At 41.0% G+C, this 22,373-nt stretch overlaps 1 protein-coding gene across 1 annotated transcript in view; it reads right to left on the bottom strand.

The window, feature by feature from the left end:
* Window positions 1-1,102: 1,102 nt before the first annotated feature.
* Window positions 1,103-22,373, bottom strand: part of LOC128684183 (mitochondrial import inner membrane translocase subunit Tim21) — a 76,623-nt gene continuing 55,352 nt past the window's right edge. The window contains exons 6-7 of the mRNA XM_070088992.1: window positions 19,861-19,960; window positions 1,103-1,841 (exon numbers count right to left, since the gene is read on the bottom strand). Coding sequence (XP_069945093.1) covers window positions 1,698-1,841; window positions 19,861-19,960 — 244 coding nt within the window. The 3' untranslated portion in view covers window positions 1,103-1,697. The remainder of the gene's footprint in view (window positions 1,842-19,860; window positions 19,961-22,373) is intronic.

The following is a 22,373-nucleotide window of genomic DNA, read 5'->3' as shown; positions in this document are numbered from 1 at the left end:
TTCCCAATACTGTACTTAGGAAATCAGTGTGCAGAAGACACACAACATACATGGACTTCAACCCTTTCAGGGTCGAGAGGCCCTCTCCGAAACTTGTTCTCAGGGTCGAAAATTTTTCGGAAAAAAAAAAAAATTCTTATGAAATGATAGAGAATCTTTTCCCGGTCATAATGACACCAAAAGTATGAAATTTGAATTATGCTCTCGCAAAGTTAGCGGTCTCGCCGATTTTTACGCATTGGCAATTTCGCCCACTTTGAGCCTTATTTTCGGCCAATTCCTGTGTACTAGTCGACAAAAATAATATTTATTTCCCTAGAACTCCATTTTTTCTATTGAATGAGTACAAGAAACCACCCATTTACCAAGTTCAACTATCCAATAAAGTGGCTAGAAATTGGCAATTTTGCCAATTTCACACAAATTTCAGAAGATGCCAATTTCCAAATAGGATCCAGAATAAACAAGACAGACATTTCTGGCACTAAAATAACAAGTTCTCTGTTTGTCAGTCACATCCCCAGGCCCCTCTTATATTTCTTTTGCTTTCCACTTTGAATTTTTATTCTTACAAAAAATAGAAGATTTACTGTTATGCAGATTACTGCAGAATATTAGACTCACCATTTGACGTGTATTGGATGCCTGGCATGATTTGTTTACTTTTGAACTTTGGTAAAAATCGAATGTTTCTGCTACTTTGAGCTCAATTTCAAGGTACTTTTCATTGTGAAACCAGTCAAAATCATCTCAATTTCTGTAATGTCTTCCATTCTATAAAATGAGACCAGGAAAACTAGAATACAACCATAAATACCATATGAAAATACAGTGCAAAGTCGCTGTTTTAATCCAAAAACACAAAGTTTTTTTTTCTCATTACGCACTGTGCTGCAGGATTTTTTTTTATACTGCACACACTGGCCACATAGACCCATTCTTTCATAAGTAGGCTTTCTCTCGCTAGATTTGAAGGCGCTAGAATTTAGGCATTCTAGTATAGTACGTCAATAACCCTGGTGTGTAAGCCATACTAGTACATCAAAAACCCTGAAAGGGTTAACTTGTACTCATAAATATTACCATGAATAAAATGATCCCAACTTTCTTATATATTTTATTTGGTCAAAAACCTAGAAATATATTACAATATAAATAGTATACAAAGTAGCTTCTTGAACTTACACCAACATTTATATTGGAGAGGTTTTCTTTAATTTATAAAAATGAAATTAAATTATTTGATGGAAAATTAAAACAAAAAGCTGTGATCCAGTTCCCTGAATTGAGCCTGAATGCCTTCCATCTCTCTCCCCCTCAGGCACTGTATAATCATTATTTGTTTAGTGCTCCCCCCATAATAATAATAATTAAAACAAAAGACATACAGAGGCACAGTTATATAGAGGCCACCAATCTTGTAAGCATGGTAGTCTTAGCATGCCCTATACCATAGAATACTGAATGGGAGAGGGAAGAGAGCCTGGGTATTTAAGGACAAGAATCAAAGCTATTTGTTGCCTTATGGTGTAATATTAATCAATTTATTAGAGTGCACATTTTATGCAGAAAAATTCTAAAGTCATCCAGATATTTGGAGAACAGAAGAGTCGAGCTTTCCTGTATAGAAAATTAGCCCAGGACAAATTCTAGGGTATTGTTTTGATTGTGGTGTCCAAATAAGTTATTTTATTGTATTATTGGGAATCAGTAAGATCTGGAAGTCCTGGTGATTGGGAGGAATCAAACACTGTTCCCCTATTGTCCTCAATAACAATGACCTCATAAGGGTAAGAGTCAAGCTGCACAAACAAGTACCGGAATTCCCAGCCAGAAGATGTCTGAAAAAGAATTAGATTTGATATTAGACATTTTTTTACCACATTGCCAGTACTAACTAGATTAGTTCTGTAAACTAAAAAGATAGATTATATAAAACTCTTCACAAGACAAATTCTAACATATTTATAACTAAAGTCTTTTCTAATGATGATGTCAAATAAAATATAACCGAACAGTACATAGAAACAGTTCTAGACAAAATTTACACAATGGCTAAGGTGAAGATCATTAAGTATTCGATTCTAAACACTTTATTAGACATATATTAGCGAGTACAAGTTACTACATAGTAACTTTTGACTTTTTTTTCAACCAATTTTTAAATTCAGTGTATTAATATGGATGCAGAGAATAATATATTTATTATGGTGTGGAGAAAGAATGAATTGCAGTGGACAAGTACAGCATTAAGAATAGACAAGATGATTCCTCTCTGTACTCACCCCCTTGTCTCTCACTCCTCTCACACATGGCCAGGTATCACTCCTTCCCTCCAAACAACTTGACCTGTACTAGTCCCAAAAACTTCAAAATAAGTTTCTAAAATTTACCCAGCATCTTGAAGATTGAAGGTTACATTGCCTAGAGAAGTGTTTCGAAACTAGACAGTAATTTAAGTTCCTGTATATGACCCTAAAATGAATTGGGTAAACTATTTTGTATAAAATAATGAATAACAAAAATTATCATAAATAATTGTAAAAATTCATTGGCAGTTAGATCCGGTAAGCTAAGGTAAACCAGGTGATGGAGTTGGATGGACTATGGGTAGCATCAGTAGGTTAATTCGCTTGTTTACTATCAAACCACCCAGTAATAATATTTTTACTCACCTAAAACAATCCTGATATTAACCCTTTCGGGGCTCGTCCTGTAATACTATGGAACAAAAAGGCACAATATCGTGACTGGAACAATAGACAAATAACCTGCACATAGGAGAGAGGCGATTATGACGACGTTTCAATCCAACTTTGTAAATAGTCCAAGTCGGACCGCAACATCGCCATAAGCTCCTCTTTCCTAGGTGAGGGTTATTTGCTTAGTACTATGGCTTTGAGCTCAAGCTTCATGTTGTAGCTCAGGGTCCATGCCATAGTACTATGGCACTCAGCTAAGGGTCTGTGCTGTAGTACTACTTGATGAGCTTAGCTCACTCAGATAAGCTGTGAGTGGTAAATTTTGTCCTAGATATGAGAGAATGCATCTGTATGGCAAGTGTGCACCTTATCAAAAAAAAATCCTGTCCCACACAGTGCATGATAGAAAAAGCAAAACTGTGACAGTGTGTATGATTTAAAATAGTGAATTTGCAGTGTATTTTTGGATGATTTTTATGGTTTTATTCTCAGTTTCTTGGTATCATTTGGTAGAATGATTTGGTAGAGTTTATTTTGATAAGTTTCAGGACTGGAAGTAGTTTGAAACTGAGCTCGAAGTAGCAGAAATATTTGTTTTTTTATCAATATTCTAGAGGATACTAATACCACCACTTGTCTCATATGTGTTCACTACTGTGTTTACATTATTTATACAATTACTATTACAATAATGCAGGTGCCTGCAAAACAGTAAATCTACTACTTATTAAATAATAAAATCAGTAAAAACAATAAACCATCATAAATCAATATGCAGTCCAAGCCGTCGACACATTCACTAACAAGCACCGAGACAGTGAGTAAAGAGAGAATATGACTAATCACATGATGAGGAAGAAATGGTTGATTGGGATTCAGCAGATCTAGAACACTCACCTGAATACTGGAGAATGAGAGGAATGCATAATGTGTTATTATTTAAACTAATAGCATTAGCGCTTTCTTTAACACTTAGCCAGTCAGAAGTGGAGGAGCATCCTAGATATGGAGCATCTTGTTCATCGTGAAATATGATAATTAACATTTCTTTACCAATACCTGTTTGGCTCAGTGCCTGCCTGCTTGCCTGCCTGTGTGTCTGCTTATGTGTGTGCCTGTTTCCATGCCTAGCTGCCTCCCTGCATGTCTGCTTACCTGCCCTGTCTGTGTGTCTTGCTAGCCTAGCCTAGCCTAGCCTAGCCTAGCCTTGCCTAGCCTAGCCTAGCCTAGCCTAGCCTAGCCTAGCCTAGCCTTGCCCTGCCTTGCCCTGCCTTGCCCTGCCTTGCCCTGCCTTGCCCTGCCTTGCCCTGCCTTGCCCTGCCTTGCCCTGCCCTGCCCTGCCCTGCCCTGCCCTGCCCTGCCCTGTCCTGCCCTGCCCTGCCCTGCCCTGCCCTGTCCTGTCCTGTACTGACCTGCCCTGCACTGCCCTGCCCTGCCCTGCCCTGCCCTGCCCTGCCCTGCCCTGCCCTGCCCTGCCCTGCCCTGCCCTGCCCTGCCTTCCTTTGATTATTGAAGCTAAAATGTTGGGTAGCTCTAAAAACAGGCTGGACAAATTTATTGTTGAGAAAGGTTGGATTTCAGTAGAACTTGCTTAGCATGGGCTAGTTAGTTTAATATGTTTATTATGCACCCCATACCCATCCTGTGGGTGGTAGTCAAAAGATTACAGAGGTACATAATGGGTCCAGGGACTGGGCCTCAAAGTTTTGATAGCTGAGCAAGTTACAGAGGTAATGAATTCACAATTTACAAAGGTAATGAACTCACAATTTACAAAGGTAATGAACTCCAGGTAGGTCTAGTCACAATCATGACAAGTTACAAAGGTATTTACAGATTACAGAGGTACACAATGGGTCCAGGGACTGGGCTCCAAAGTTTTGATGGCTGAACTAGGTACAAAGGTAATGAACTCACAAGTTACAAAGGTAATGAATACTGTAAGAATGGTTACTTACGTTTATACATGGCTGCAATCATGAACAAATTTTAGAGTAATGAGCAATTCACACTTCCACACCCGGTCACAACTGTAGTGAGTTATTGGTGCAAATGTTGATTGCTGAGTCTCTCTCTCTCTCTCTCACACACACACACACACATACAAATTCATACACACACACACATAAACACACACACACACACACACACACACACACACACACACAGAGGAGACAGAAGGGACTCCAGAAAGACGGAGAGGTGGGGCACACCACCAAGTGCTGGACACAGTGCACACAACCGAGGAAGAAGTGAAGAGGCTTCTGAGTGAGCTAGATACCTCAAAGGCAATGGGGCCAGATAACATCTCCCCATGGGTATTGAGAGAGGGAGCAGAGGCACTATGTGTACCCCTAACAACAATATTCAATACATCTATCGAAACAGGGAGATTGCCTGAGGCATGGAAGACAGCAAATGTAGTCCCAATCTTTAAAAAAGGAGACAGACATGAAGCATTAAACTACAGACCAGTGTCACTGACATGTATAGTATGCAAAATCATGGAGAAGATTATCAGGAGAAGAGTGGTGGAACACCTAGAAAGGAATAATCTCATCAACAGCAGCCAGCATGGTTTCAGGGACGGGAAATCCTGTGTCACAAACCTACTGGAGTTCTATGACATGGTGACAGCAGTAAGACAAGAGAGAGAGGGGTGGGTGGATTGCATTTTCTTGGACTGCAAGAAGGCGTTTGACACAGTTCCACACAAGAGATTGGTGCAAAAACTGGAGGACCAAGCAGGGATAACAGGGAAGGCACTACAATGGATCAGGGAATACTTGTCAGGAAGACAGCAGCGAGTCATGGTACGTGGCGAGGTGTCAGAGTGGGCACCTGTGACCAGCGGGGTCCCGCAGGGGTCAGTCCTAGGACCAGTGCTGTTTCTGGTATTTGTGAACGACATGACGGAAGGAATAGACTCTGAGGTGTCCCTGTTTGCAGATGACGTGAAGTTGATGAGAAGAATACACTCGATCGAAGACCAGGCAGAACTACAAAGGGATCTGGACAGGCTGCAGACCTGGTCCAGCAATTGGCTCCTGGAGTTCAATCCCACCAAGTGCAAAGTCATGAAGATTGGGGAAGGGCAAAGAAGGCCGCAGACGGAGTACAGTCTAGGGGGTCAGAGACTACAAACCTCACTCAAGGAAAAAGATCTTGGGGTGAGTATAACACCAGGCACATCTCCTGAAGTGCACATCAACCAAATAACTGCTGCAGCATATGGGCGCCTAGCAAACCTCAGAACAGCATTCCGACATCTTAATAAGGAATCGTTCAGGACCCTGTACACAGTATACGTTAGGCCCATATTGGAGTATGCGGCACCAGTTTGGAACCCACACCTAGCCAAGCACGTAAAGAAACTAGAGAAAGTGCAAAGGTTTGCAACAAGACTAGTCCCAGAGCTAAGAGGTATGTCCTACGAGGAGAGGTTAAGGGAAATCAACCTGACGACACTGGAGGACAGGAGAGATAGGGGGGACATGGTAACGACATACAAAATACTGAGGGGAATTGACAAGGTGGACAAAGACAGGATGTTCCAGAGATTGGACACAGTAACAAGGGGACACAGTTGGAAGCTGAAGACACAGATGAATCACAGGGATGTTAGGAAGTATTTCTTCAGCCACAGAGTAGTCAGTAAGTGGAATAGTTTGGGAAGCGATGTAGTGGAGGCAGGATCCATACATAGCTTTAAGCAGAGGTATGATAAAGCTCGCGGCTCGGGGAGAGTGACCTAGTAGCGATCAGTGAAGAGGCGGGGCCAGGAGCTCGGACTCGACCCCCGCAACCTCAACTAGGTGAGTACAACTAGGTGAGTACACACACACACACACACACACACACACACACCTACCTCACTGCTCCTATAATGTAAAGTAACATGTGTAGGTAGGATCTGCCTAGCATGAGCAAGTAGGTCTACCGCAATGCTCCCTTAATCACATGTTATCAAGTGTTAATTTTCAGTACTCCCTCCCCCCACTGAGTTTTGGTTAGAATAGTACTGTAGTACTTTCGTTTTTCTTTTTGGGCCACCCTGCCTCGGTGGGATATGGCTGGTTTGTTGAAAGAAAGAAGAAGTACTGTAGTATTGCAGGCTACAATACCCATATTCGTAGTGTCTGACTGTCTTCCACATTAGTGAACCAAGACCACTAATGCCTGGTTTAGCTGTGGATAGCTTCAAATTCTTGGATCAAGAGCCCTTTATCAGCATCAAGGTATCCTCCTTCCCTTGAAGGGTATTGTGATGACCATTTCAGCAAATCTATTGTAATTCTTCCACTACTGCAGCAGTTTTTTACAGTTTCACAAAGCAGATGTTGCTGAAATTATTATACAGTGGTCCCTCAATAATTGTCCGGCTCGATAGTCATCCTTTTCGGAAATTGTCGCGTTATTCTCGTCCAAACATTGGCTCGCAAATGGTTGGTTTACTCGCTAATCGTCCTTCATCCGGGACGCGTACTCACGCTCTGAGCCGCCTCGGCCTCCCTTCCCAGCCAGTGTGCCATTGTTTACCAGTGAGCGATGGTCCCCTCACTTGTTCATACAAAATATTTCATAATATTTCATTCATTTTAGTGCTTGCAAGTGCTAAATAAGAAACCTCCTAGTGCCAAACCTTTGGTAAAGAAAGTGAGAAATACGACTGAATTTAAGAGACACATCATTGAACAATATGAAAGTGGCATATGTGTGGCCGAACTGGCCAGGATGTATAACAAATCCCGTACAACCATATTTTCCATCGTGGCCAAGAAAAAGGAAATCAAGGAATCTGTTGTTGCAAAGGGGGTAAATATGCTGACAAAAATGAGATCACCAGTACTCGAAGATGTTGAGAAGTTATTATTGGTGTGGATAAACGAGAAACAATTAGCAGGAGATGTACTCTTATGATGTCGATTATTTGTGAAAAGGCTAGGCAGTTGCATGATGATCTGGTAAAGAAATTGCCTGCAACGAGTACTGATAATTGTGAATTTAAGGCCAGCAAAGGTTGGTTTGAGAGATTTAAGAAGCGTAGTGGTATACACAGTGTGACAAGGCATGATGAAATGTGGGGTAGGATGGAAAGATTTATGGAGAAACATCACTCTGAGAAGGATGTTGCAATCCATATTGGCAACTTATACAGTGACAGAGTCTTGGCCCATTTTAAGGAAGTTTTAAAGAGATGCCAGAAACAGAGCTCTATGGACACTTTTTTTGTGAGACAGAACTCCAGTGACTCTCAAGCTGGTCCTAGTGGCATTAAGAAACAGAGAAGAGAAGTAACCCCAGAAAAGCACTTGGTACCTGAGGTCTTGATGGAAGGGGATTCCCCTTCCAAACAGTAACTAATCCAATCTCTCTCCTCCTCCAGTCTTCCATACACTAAGAAGAATCGCCAATAAAGGTAAGTGTTATGCTGTTAATGTTGCATTCATCATGTCCCATTGTATTGCTTATGTACTACATCTACATCTATGTATTGTTTATGTACTAATACTTCTGGGTGTCAGGAACGGATTAATTGCACAGTGGACCCCCGCCTTACGATGGCATTGCGTTACGTTAAATCCGCCATACGATACATTTTAAAGCAAAAATTTTGCCTCGCCTCACGCTAAAAAACTTGCCTTGCATGATTCATCCAGGACGCTTCCCACATATGGCCTCAGCACCAGTGTTTACAAGCCAGCCAGTGTGGTCGCATCCACGCATACACTCGGTACATTTCACCTTATCCCAGTGTTTTTTGTGCTTGTAACTGCAAAGTAAGTTACCATGGGCCCCAAGAAAGCTTCTAGTGCCAACCCTGTGGTAAAAAGGGTGAGAATTAGTATGGAAATTAAGAAAGATTTTGAAGGGTTTGGGGCTAACTCTGAGAAGCCTATGCCAGTTGTGGAATCCATTGTGCCTACTTCAAAGATTAAGGAAATGTATGCAAAGTGGGTAGAAGTGCAAACCTTTATGGATGAAAATCACCCTAACACAGCTATTGCAAGCCGTGCTGGTGACTATTACAATGAAAATGTTGAGACCCATTTTTGGCAAATCTTAAAAGAACGAGAGGTACAGACCTCTATGGACAGATTTGTTGTGCGACAAAGGTCCAGTGACTCTCAAGCTGGTCCTAGTGGCATTAAAAGAAGAAGGGAAGTAACCCTGGAAAAGGACTTGCTACCTCAAGTCCTAATGGAATGGGATTCCCCTTCTAAACAATAACTTCCACACACTCCCCTCCTCCCATTCCATCAATCATCACCAGATCTTCAATAAAGGTAAGTGTCATGTATTCTATTCTTAGTAGAGTAGTAATTGTGCATGTCTTCTTCAGTTTGTGTGTATTAAAATTAATATTTCATGTGGTAAAAAAATTTTTTTTTCATACTTTGGGGTATCTTGCACGGATTAATTTGATTTCCATTATTTCTTATGGGGAAAATTAATTCGCCTTACGATAATTTCGGCTTATGATGAGTTCTCAGGAATGGATTAATATCGTAAGGCGGGGGGTCCACTGTATTACATTATTTCTTATGGGGAAAAATCTATTCGAAAATCGTCTTTTTCGATAATCGTCGCACTTCCAGGAACGGATTAACGACGATAAATGAGGGACCACTGTAATTATAACTAAGAGTTAAACTCATAAGAGTCATACAGCACTGCAGGGTCTCATACAGAGACCAGAGAGGATGAAGAGTATAACAGGGAGAATAAAGAAGTGCAGTGAGGAGTGCTAAAATGATCCAAGTTGAACTGAAATGTCGCTGTAAGCTCCTCTCTCCTATTTGTGAGACATTTGTGTTTTGCTCCAGCCATGGTATTGTGCCTTTTTGTTCTCTGCAGACAGAACAGTCTAATAGAATACAATAGTACCCTGAGTTTCGTACAGCTCCCAACTCGAACAATTATGTAAGTGTATTATTTTAAGTATTTTTGTAAGTGTATTTTTGGGGGTCTGAAATGGACTAATCTAATTTACATTATTCCTTATGGGAACAAATTTGTTTGGTAATGGCACTTGAACAGCCTTCTGGAATGAATTATGGACGAAACTTGGGGTACCACTGTACAGCAAACCGAAATTGGAACTAGACAATTCTCAGAGAGTGGCACTGGGCAACTTTCCAGAAGATACCCATGAGTGAGATGTGTGTGCCTGATATAAAGATGGGAGAGCGTAGTCTCCCAACCATAACACTGAAGAAAAGAAAATCAGAAACCTAAACACTCTCTGACAGAATATAATTTGTTATGAATCAACTCAGGCCAACGTTGTTGCCAGAGATAACAGCAAAATAGTCTGAGAATAAAATACCCGTATATGAAACGTGGAGGTCGTGTACAGCTAACTGCACAGCAGAGTCCACCTGCTCGTTGCCCGGAACATCCACATGATCAGGGACCCAGCAGAAAACAATATCTTTTCTTTTTGCTAGAAGGGCAACACAACCAGAGTTAAAAAAGGACACAAGCGCAACTAATGTGACATTTTATTGTGGCAACTTTTCATTCTCCAGGAGCTTTATCAAGCCATTACAAACAGTACACAGACACAGAGGATATATATAGGCTCAGAGTGAGATGCAATACCAGTGGTAGTAGTAGTGACGTGAGTTGTAGTAGTAGTAATGCAATATGGAAGAACAATTAACTTGCACATGAGTAAAAGGATATAAAAGCCATTACTTGGGTAACATAAAAATAGGTTAGACAAATATTTCTATTGGAGGCTGGATTAGAGAAGGCTTGTTTCAATGTTCATTCTATGTAATGTGCTTGTGTAGTATTAGCAGGAGAGACTATGTGATGGCAGGGTTTACTTTTATCAGGAGGACTCTTGCTAAGGCTTCATGCCTCTTTTGGTCTTAGTATCTTGCTAAGACCAAAAGAGGCATCATCATCGGATTCTTCCTAAGAGCATTCCGAATTTGTAATCCTGAGTTTCTTGACGAGGAATGTACATACATTCACCAAACCTTTACTAATTTACATTTTCCTTCCTTTTTCATCAAAGAGTGCAATAAAAGAGCTCTTTAGATCATGAATTCTCCACGCACCAACACCACTCCCAACAAAGTTATAATTCTTCCCAACAGCCAGGTTGCTCTGAACGTTTCTAAAGTATTTGCAAAAGCTAACACTAGAGTCGCCATTGCTTCCAGCACTTCAATAAAGGACCTAACCAGGACTAAATCCAAGCACCATGAACCAGTCAATGCCAGGGTTTACACTATACCCTGTGGAGGCTGCAACAGGGTTTATGTAGGTGAAACAGCAAGAAACCTCGAAACCCACCTCAGTGAACACATTTATGCATACAGGAATGATAACTCTAGGTAGTAGGTTGGTAGACAGCAACCGCCCAGGGAGGTACTACCGTCCTGCCAAGTGAGTGTAAAACATAAGCCTGTAATTGTTTTACACGATGGTAGGTTGGCTGGTGTTTTTTCTGTCTCATAAACATGCAAGGTTTCAGGTACGTCTTGCTACTTCTGCTTACACTTAGGTCACACTACACATACATGTACAAGCATATGTATACACACCCCTCTGGGTTTTCTTCTATTTTCTTACTAGCTCTTGTTCTTGTTTATTTCCTCTTATCTCCATGGGGAAGTGGAACAGAATTCTTCCTCCGTAAGCTATGCGTGTTGTAAGAGGCGACTAAAATGCCAGGAGCAAGGGGCTAGTAACCCCTTCTCCTGTATATATTACTAAATGTGAAAGGAGAAACCTTTGTTTTTCCTTTTGGGCCACCCTGCCTCGGTGGGATACGGCTGGTGTGTTGAAAGAAAGAAAAAGGAATGATAACATGAACAACGCCTGCGTACAACACAGAAATTCCACCAATCATCTCATGAAATTTAGGGACGCCCGATTAGTGATCAAAGAAACTAATTTCCACAGACGCAAGTGCCTTGAATCAGCACTTATCACTGTTTCTAATACAATTAAACAAAACAAAGGCAGCTTCACCCTCTGAAGCCTTAGCAAGAATCCTCCTGAAAAAAGTAAACCCTGCCATCACATAGTCTCTCCTGCTAATACTACACAAGCACATTACATAGAATGAACACTGAAACAGGCCTTCTCTAATCCAGCCTCCAATAGAAATATTTGTCTAACCTATTTTTATGTTACCCAATAGCTTTTACATCCTTTCACTCATGTGCAAGTTAATTGTTCTACCATATTGTATTACTACTACTACTACCACTAGTATTGCATCTCACTCTGAGCCTATATATACCCTCTGTGTCCATGTACTGTTTGTAATGGTTTGATAAAGCTCCTGGAGAATGAAATGTTGCTACAATAAAATGTCACATTAGTTGCACTTGTGTCCTTTCTTTACAGATTGTCGGTAATTCTACTAACATATATGCAACCAAAGTTGTATATGAAACACTAGGGGATGAGATGAATTAAAATTTTTGACAGCCTGCAAAGCATTAAAGAGTCTGAAACTATCACGAATGTTGAGGTAGATCTGTAAAAATGCGAGGCGAGTCTAATAAATGACCTCACACAACACTGTCCGGGAACACTGCTGCAAACCCGACACCATCAGAGGATTTAGAGCCATCAGTGTAAACCGCAAAGGCATAAGAAAGAGATTGAAAGTGGTTAAGAAAAAGTGAGCAAGAAGCAATTATAGGTATTTCAGCTGTTGCCCATGGCAGTGGGGGAGAAAAGACTCAAACTGTTGGCACCTCCCAAGAATGAAGAGAAAAGTTAGGTGCCAGATGAACATAAACCAAGAGAGAATATGATGAGAAAAGGGATGGAGTAAACAGGGGTGGCAGTCAAATATTGGACCTCTACTAACATCTGTTACCATCCTGTATGTAGAAGGATCATGTCGGTCATGAGAGTGGACAAAATATCGGAGACAATGGGCATCACCCTGATCTTGCAAAGATGGATGTTGGTGAAAACACACAAAAGGTGGTTGGATAAAATCTCAACACTTACATATAATGGGGTGTCCAGTTAAAATAACCATGAAGTGGAACAAATCCACCATATAGAGCATCTATTCAGTCTGGTCGTGCATTTGATAAAATGGACCGACTCCACTTAATCAAAAGTTTGTACGGTCCATGATTCATCCACTTTCGTTGTTTCTGGCCAGTGGGGCCAGCCAGTGACTGCCCATGTCAGTGTGTTATTGTCTGCTCTTGTGCTCCCACCATTATCATTTCATCTTAAATTTTTTCCTGGATGTACTGCATTTTTAATCATTTTGTTAAAGTATACGACAAATTCTAACCATACAATAGAGAGGAAAAGTAATATGAAGGACCTGGTAGTAATAATGTCAGAGGACCTCGCCTTCAAAGACCACAACAATATATCTACCTCATCTGCTAGGAAAATGGTAGGATGTATAATGAGAACCTTCAAAACTAGGGGCGCCAAGCCCATGATGATTCTCTTCAAATCGCTTGTGCTCTCTAGACTGGAATACTCCTGTACAGTAACTGCCAACTTCAAGGCTGGCGATATTGCAGACCTGGAGAGTATACAAAGAACTTTCACGGCACATATAAGGCACGATAAGGCACCTAAATTACTGGAAACGGTTGAAGGTCCTTGATCTGTATTTCTCAGTAGTACCAGTTACCAGTAACCAGTTACCAGTAGATGACTCACTACCAACCTTGTGTGAACCACTGACTGTTATTCACGTTGCTGCTGACCATAACATGTTTTTGAACGCCGCTCACCCCCTAGACTTCACTGGTGGAGCAGTCTTAAGATAGAGAGCAGAGAGGCAGGGCGGCTGATGGTGCTTCCCATACTTTCCGTTATAAATACGTACTAACCAGCATACGTGAGTGTTCTAACCACCATCCACGTATCAAACCCACATGATAAATTGGTGACAGCGGTGTGGGCGTGGATTTACGGGTATTTCAGACGTTAGAAGATTGTTTGTGGGGTGCCAGCAGGTCAGAGGTGAACCGTCTGCCACCTCCAGCTAGCCGCTTACCCTCAATCACCTCCACCCTGTGTACTCCAGCCTGCAAGCAAGCTGCAGCCACTTCTCAAGCTTCCTGGCGTAGTTCGTGTGCTAACTGCTTCAATCTCTGAGGGGTTGACCCTGATTTTGCAATTAAGCCAGTCAGTAAGCCAGAGTGTGGGAGTGAGCGCCAGTCAGCCTGCCTCAGCTATCATCCAGCCTGTCTCCTGTCATCCACCTGCTCCTTCATGCTGTGTGCATCGTTACACGTCTTCCAGTCAGCTATTGTCGTGGATTAAGCCAGCATGACAACCCAGCTTCCTAACCCAGCTGAGAGAGAGAGAAGTAAGCCACGCAAGTTCCTAAGAACATAAGAAGAACGAAGGAACACTGCAGAAGGCCTACTGGCCCATGCGAGGCAGGTCCAAGTCTCCTACCGGCTTAAGCCAATGCACCCAACCTAGTCAGGTCAGGTCACATTGACTTAAGGGAGGAACACGGCAACCGACCTGGTAGCACAAGCTATCAGGTCTAACTCACACCCACCCACATCCACTCATGTATTTATCCAACCTATTTTTAAAGCTACACAACGTTCTGGCCTCTATAACGGTACTTGGGAGTTTGTTCCACTCATCCACAACTCTATTACCAAACCAGTACTTTCCTATATCCTTCCTGAATCTGAATTTTTCCAACTTAAAACCATTGCTGCGAGTCCTGTCTAGGCTAGATATTTTCAGCACACTATTTACATCCCCTTTATTTATTCCTGTCTTCCATTTATACACCTCAATCATATCCCCCCTAATTCTACGTCTTTCTAGAGAGTGCAGTTTCAGGGCCCTTAGTCTATCCTCATAGGGAAGGTTTCTGATACATGGGATCAACTTTGTCATCCTCCTTTGTACATTTTCCAGAGAATTTATATCCATTCTGTAATACGGTGACCAAAACTGTGCAGCATAATCTAAATGAGGCCTAACCAAGGATGTATAGAGTTGAAGAACAACCTGAGGACTCCTATTATTTATGCTTCTTGATATGAAGCCAAGGATTCTATTAGCTTTATTGCGAACACTTATGCACTGTTGTCTTGGTTTCAGATTACTGCTAACCAGAACTCCTAAATCTTTTTCGCAATCCGTAATATTAAGATCTACATTATTTAGTTTATATGTGGCATGGTTATTGTCCTGTCCAACATTTAGAACTTTGCATTTGTCTATATTAAACTGCATCTGCCACTTCTCCGACCACTGCATCAGTCTATTCAAATCTTCCTGGAGTGCTCGAATGTCCTCGTCAGAATGAATTCGACGGCCTATTTTGGTGTCATCGGCAAACTTGCCGATGTCGCTCTTTATGCCCTCATCTATGTCGTTTATGTAGATTGTGAACAGCAGGGGGCCCAACACTGATCCCTGTGGAACACCGCTCATGACACTTCCCCACTCTGATTTCTCCCCATTTATGCAAACTCTCTGCTGCCTATTTGTCAACCATGCCTCTATCCAGGAAAAAATTTCTCCTCCTATTCCATGTGCTTTAATTTTCCTCAATAGTCTCTGATGTGGGACCCTGTCAAAAGCCTTACTGAAGTCCATATACACAATATCATATTCATTACCATGATCTAGCTCCTCAAATACCTTAGTGAAAAAAGTTAATAAATTCGTAAGGCAGGAACGCCCCTTTGTAAAACCATGCTGAGATTCGTTGATTAATTTATGTTTTTCAAGGTGGCTACGAACTGCCTCGGCAATTATTGATTCCATAAATTTTCCCACTATGGAGGTTAGGCTTATTGGTCTATAGTTCGATGCTAAGGACCTGTCACCTGTTTTGAAAATAGGTATCACATTTGCCATTTTCCACTTATCTGGCACCATGCCAGTTTGTAGTGATATGTTGAAAAGATTAGCCAAAGGGGTGCTAAGCTCCTCTTTACATTCCTTTAGAACCCTTGCATACAGTTCATCAGGGCCTGGGGATTTGTTAGGTTTTAATTTATCTATTTGCCTAAGGACCATGTCACTTGTGACCCTAATAGTGCACAGTTTATTATCGTCCTGTTCTACATAATTTATCATTACTGGAATATCGCTGGTATCCTCCTGTGTAAAAACTGAGAGGAAGTATGTGTTAAAAATTCTACACATTTCCTTATCACTGTCAGTGAGCTGACCCGAGGAACTTTTGAGTGGGCCTATCTTGTCCCTGATCTTACTTCTGTATACCTGAAAGAATCCTTTTGGGTTAGTCTTCGATTCTCTTGCAACTTTAACCTCATAATCTCTTTTTGCTTTTCTAATTCCCTTTTTTATTTCTCTCTTTAACTGAATATATCGATTTCTCAATTGCCCCTCTCCTCTTTTGATTTGCCTATATATGCCTCTCTTTTGACCAATCAGATATTTTAATCTATTGTTCATCCATTTAGGATCATTTTTGTTTGATCTGATTTCCCTCTTTGGAACATAATTTGACTGAGCAGCTAGAACTATGCCCTGGAAAGCATCATATCGGCAACCATCACCACCTACCTGACCCTTAGTCAGGTTGTTCCAGTTCAGCCCACCTAAGTAATTTTTCAGTCCTATGAAATCAGCCAAGCGAAAGTCAGGGACGGAGACTTGATTACCATTATTAGGGGAATTCCATGATATATTAAAACTGAGCGATTTGTGATCACTTTCCCCAAGCTCATCATTAACCTCAAGATTATTAATTAGTGTTTCCCTACTGGCAAGAACCAAGTCAAGGAGGTTATTTCCCCTAGTTGGCTCTGTCACAAACTGTTTTAAAAAACAATCCTGGATCGTATCAAGAAAGTCACCTGACTCTAAATTTCCTGTCAAATTGCTCCAGTCAATCTGTCTATAGTTGAAATCTCCCATTAGCACAACATTTTCGTATGTAGATGCCTTCCGAATTTCGTCCCATAGAAGTTTACTGCACTCCCTATCAAGATTTGGGGCCCTGTAAATCACACCCAAAATTAGTTTTTCTCGGCCCTCGAGAAGCTGTAACCAAACAGATTCAGTGGCTGACGCTTCTAATTTAATATCTTGTCTAACACAACAATTTAAATTGTCTCTGACATACATCGCTACTCCACCACCTTTCCTGTTGACCCTGTCAGTGTGGAATAATTTATAGCCTTGTATGTGACATTCAGAGGGCATCTCTCTATCTTTCAGATTGAGCCAGGTCTCTGTTATAGCAATAATATCTATGTTTCCTGCACTTGCAATTAATCTTAGCTCATCTATCTTATTTCTTACACTCCTGCTATTAGTATAGTAAACCTTAAGGGAGCTAGTCCCTTGCTGCCCTCTGCTGTCCCCCTTTGTCTGCTGACCTGATCTATTGTCTTTATTTATAACTTCATGCTGAATGCCTTTTATACATTTACTGTTTCCAACCCAAGTGTTGCAACCTGCTTGTTTCCCACACACACCCATACCTCTATCTTCCATCAGTTTAAAATCATAGGCATTTCACCAATGGCCTTCTCAATCGAGTCTGCAAGTGCTACCACCCCAGCCCCAGAGAGATGTACCCCATCCCTTGCATACATATCATGTTTGCCATAAAAGTTGTTCCAGTTGTCAATGAATGGGATTGCAAGTTCCTTGCAGTATCTGTCTAGCCAGCAATTTACACCAATTGCCCTAGACAACCATTCATTTCCTACTCCCCTTCTAGGCAAGATGCTACATATGATTGGGATCCCTCCCTTAGACTTAATGAAATCTATAGCTGACCTGTACTTATCTAGCAGCTCTTCTCTCCTACCCTTCCCAATATCATTTCCACCAGCACTGAGACAGATAATGGGCTTGTTCCCATTACCTGACATGATATTATCCAGCCTGTTGACAATGTCCCCAACACCAGCTCCAGGGAAGCACACTCTATCTCTCATCTTCTTATTCCTATTACAAAAAGCACGGTCCATATATCTTACCTGAGAGTCACCAACCACAAGAATGCGCTTACCTCCATTAGCAGGGGCAGTAGTACCCTTACCTTCACTGGCCACTGAAGTACATTAAGTACTGAAGTATTGTCTCCTATATCGCTTTGTGCTCCCAGTTGGACGCTGGTAAGTGTGTTCTTACCCCCATCCACGTTTTGAACCCCACATGACATATTCCCTGGAACGCAGGTGAGAGAGATGCATGATAATACACACTTGGAAGGTCCTGGAAGGATTGGTACTAAACCTGCACATGAAAATCACTCCCTACGAAAGCAAAAGACTCAGCAGGAGATGCAACATTCCCCCAATGAAAAGCAGGGGTGCAATGAGTACACTGAGAGACAACAAAATAAGTGTCCGGGGTCCAAGACTGTTCAACTGCCTCGCAGCCTACATAAGGGGGATTACCAATAGACCCCTGGCTGTCTTTAAGAAGGCACTGGACAGGCACCTAGAGTCAGTACCTGACTAACCGGGCTGTGGTTTGTACGTCAGCTTATGTGCGGCCAGTAGTAACAGCCTGGCTGATCAGACCCTGATCCACCATGAGGCCTGGTCTCAGACCGAGCCACAGGGGCATTGACCCCTGAAACCCTCTCCAGGTAAACTCCAGGTGTGTATTTATGTTGCTGTGCAAACATGTTTTGTAAATTAGGCACTGATGATGCTATTAGTGTAGGAATTGCATTACAAATAATGGCTGAATATATGTACATTGTGCATGATATGGATCTCACGGGCCACAAAAGTTACTTAAAAATGCAAAAAAAAACAGAAAACCCCAGAAAACTACAAATTAATAAAAAGAGAAAAATGCAGCATGTGCAGCAATCACTGATGCTGCTATCAACAGGTCGTCAACCTTCAACTTGACACCTCTCTATATTGGCAAGTACTGATGGGAATTTTTTCTCGTTTTATTACCACCAGAAAAATGTACTTTTAATTTAAGTTTTTTTTGTTTTAAATATAGACACTGAGAACAACTTTAATTCTAGAGCTCTGGACAGAGAAAGGGTTAACCCTTTGAGGGTCCAGACTCCCGATCTGAGACTTGTCCACAGGGTTCAAGAATTAAAAAAAAAAAAAAAAAGAATCTCATTTTTATTATGAAATGGTTGAGAATCTTTTTCTGAAGGTAGTAAAATAAAAAGTACAAAATTTGATGGAAAACTGACAAAATTACACTATCGCAAATTTTGCTGTGTCAGCGATATTTATACCGGTGATTTTGCCCACTATGACTCCTATTTTTGGCCAATTACATTGTTCCAGTTGACCAAATTCTTAGCTATTTCACTGATATACCTTCCATTTTAGCGACTGACCACAAGAAAATACCCAATCAACTACTTCAACTACCCAATAAAGTTATCAGAAATTGGTAATTCGTCCAATTTCCCACAATTTTCAAAATATGGTCCAGAATAAACAATGCAGGCATTCCTGGTACTAAAATAACATTTACTCTGTTCAGTAGTTATGCTACCAGACTTTACACATGAATTCCATTTTTTTATTCACACAGAATTTTTATTCACACACAAAAGTAGAAGATTTACTGTCATGCAATATTATAATAATTTAATAAATAATATCAGCACCTTCATGAACACATATTAGACCCACCAATTGACGTATATTGGACACATGATGTGATCTATTTACTTCTGAACATCAGCAAAAATTGAACATTTCCTCTAGCTTGAGCTCAATTTCAAGCTATTTTCAGTCCTACAACCAATCAAAATCATCTCTATTTCTGTAATATATCTTCCATTGTATCAAACAAGACCAAGAAACCATGAATACAACCATAAAAATAATATGAAAATACACCGCAAAGTCGCTCTTTTAAACCAAAAACATGGTCGCAGTTTTTTCCTCATTATTCACTGCGTTCTGCAGGATTTTTCTTTATATGGTACACACTTGCCACATAGACCCATTCTCTCACATTTAGATGTGAGATTTACCACTCACAGCTTATCTAAGTGAGCTGAGCACATGCCATAGAACGACGGTACAGACCCAGGCTTCAAATCCATAGAACAATGGCACAGACCCTCACGTGATTAAGAATTGAAAAAATAGCTTCTCCATCTTACTCTTCTTAATGTAACATTTCTAACAATGTATTCAGTATTATTAAAGTGAGCATTAAACATACAGTACAGTATTGTACTAACTTCCCGAGCATCAACGTTGGCTGTTGCCGTCCTCCGGTGCCCTTTCAGATAAAACTTGAGCCTAAGGCCTTTCGTGCCTTCCATCTCATATGACAAGTGACTGCAAAAATAGAGAGAGTTATATTTTCTTTCATTTTTTTTTTATAAAACTGAGAATTATAAATGACTTAAGTACACCCTCTTATAATCTGGGTCACAGTTCTAAAAACTGTGATGGTATTAAAAGAAATGTACATAATGTACAGTGAAGAACATGTGGGACAAATAGGGGTATGTTCGTTAGATCCTCAAAAATGCAAACAACATTTTAAAATATTCTAATACATCAAAAATAATAAATTTATCTTGCCTTACACACCAACACACTGGCTGTTGACATGGAAGTGCATGGAGAGGGTTAATGTGACCTTGCTGGGCTGAGTTCAATGTAGAAAAGCTTATGAACTCAACATTAAGTATAGGAGGGCCCCTGTTTTACAGTGCTTTGCTTTACAGCATTTTGTTAATACTGCAGTTTTCAGTTATAACCAATCCTCATTTATTCAGGCTACATACAATATATTCATCAATCACTATAAGCTAAGTATGAAAACATTTTAAGGTAAGTAATGTGTGTATTGTACATGTATATGTATTTTTTCAAGCCTAGCTCTATTACTCACTTAATATATGGTAGTGTAAACATGTTATCAGGCTTTCATATGCATTTGAAAGTGAAAAAAGGCTAAGTTTCACCTTACAGTGATTTTTCAATTTACAGCAGTAGCCCGGAACCTAACCTGCTGTATAAGCGGGGCCCTCTGTATATATGAAACAATCATAAATATAAAGGAACATTTCCTTACCAAATTTTACCAAATACAGTGGTCCCTCGTTTTTCGTAATTAATCCGTTCCTAGAGGAGCTTCTATAAACGAAATTTACGATTTGCGAATCAATTTTCCCCATAAGAAATAATGTAAATACAATTAATCCGTTCCTGACACCCAGAAGTATTAAAACAAAAAAATTTTTTACATGAAATATACATGTAGTACATAAACAATACAGTGGACCCCCGCATACTGTATGCATCACATAATGTTCAATCCGCATACCGCTCGCTTTTATCGCAAAAATTTTGCCTCACATACCGCTCAAAAACCCGCTCACCGCTCTTCGTCCGAGACGCGTCCCATGTGCGCCCTTAGCCAGCCTCACATGTGCCGCCGGTGGCATTGTTTACCAGCCAGCCTCCGCGGTAACATCCAAGCATACAATCGGAACATTTCGTATTATTACAGTGTTTTTGGTGATTTTATCTGCAAAATAAGTGACCATGGGCCCCAAGAAAGCTTCTAGTGCCAACCCTACAGCAATAAGGGTGAGAATTTCTATAGAGATGAAGAAAAAGATCATTGATAAGTATGAAAGTGGAGTGCGTGTCTCCGAGCTGGCCAGGTTGTATAATAAACCCCAATCAACCATCGCTACTATTGGTGGTACAGCTGCTGCTGCTGTTGTACCACCGTCAGCTGCTGCTGCTGCTGCTGTAGTACCGTCTGCTGCTGCTGTAGTACCATCTGCTGCTGCTGTAGCATCGTCTGCTGCTGCTGTAGCACTGTCAGCTGCTGCTGCTGTTGTACCACTGTCAGCTGCTGCTGCTGCTGCTGTAGTACCATCTGCTGCTGCTGTAGTACCATCTGCTGCTGCTGTAGCATCGTCTGCTGCTGCTGTAGCATCGTCTGCTGCTGCTGTAGCACTGTCAGCTGCTGCTGCTGCTGTAGCATCATCTGCTGCTGCTGTAGCATCGTCTGCTGCTGCTGTACCACCGTCAGCTGCTGCTGCTGCTGCTGTAGCACCGTTGTTGGTGTGGCTTATTGAGAATACCAAGAAACAATTAACCCCAGAGGATTTGCCACCCAGGATAACCCAAAAAAGTCAGTATCATCGAAGACTGTCTAACTTATTTCCATTGGGGTCCTTAATCTTGTCTCCCAGGATGCAACCCACACCAGTCGACTAACACCCAGGTGAACAGGGAAAAATGCCTGGAACTAGTGCTCATATTGGTGAATTTAAAGCCAGCAAAGGTTGGTTTGAGAGATTTAACCCTTTGAGGGTTTTCGTCGTACTAGTACGTCTTACGCGTAGGGGTTTTTGACGTACTAGTACTCATAAATTCTAGCGGCCTCAAATCTAGTGGGAGAAAGCTGGTAGGCCTTCATATGAAAGAATGGGTCTATGTGGTCGGTGTGCACAGTCTAAAAAAAATCCTGCAGCACACAGTGCAAAATGAGAAAAAAAAAACTTTGACCATTTTTTTTTAATAAATCAGCGACTTTGCAGTGTATTTTCGTATGGTATTTATTGTTGTATTCTAGTTTTCTTGGTCTCATTTTATAGAATGGAAGACATATTACTGAAATTGAGATGATTTTGACTGGTTTTACAATGAAAGGTGCCTTGAAATTGAGCTCAAAGTAGCAGAAATGTTCGATTTTTACCAAACTTCAAAAGTAAACAAATCGTGC

This window comes from Cherax quadricarinatus, chromosome 2 (genome assembly GCF_038502225.1).
Source record: "Cherax quadricarinatus isolate ZL_2023a chromosome 2, ASM3850222v1, whole genome shotgun sequence".
NCBI lineage: Eukaryota > Metazoa > Arthropoda > Malacostraca > Decapoda > Parastacidae > Cherax > Cherax quadricarinatus.
The sequence above is the reverse complement of the archived record's forward strand: the minus strand, read 5'-3'. Positions and strand labels throughout refer to the sequence as shown.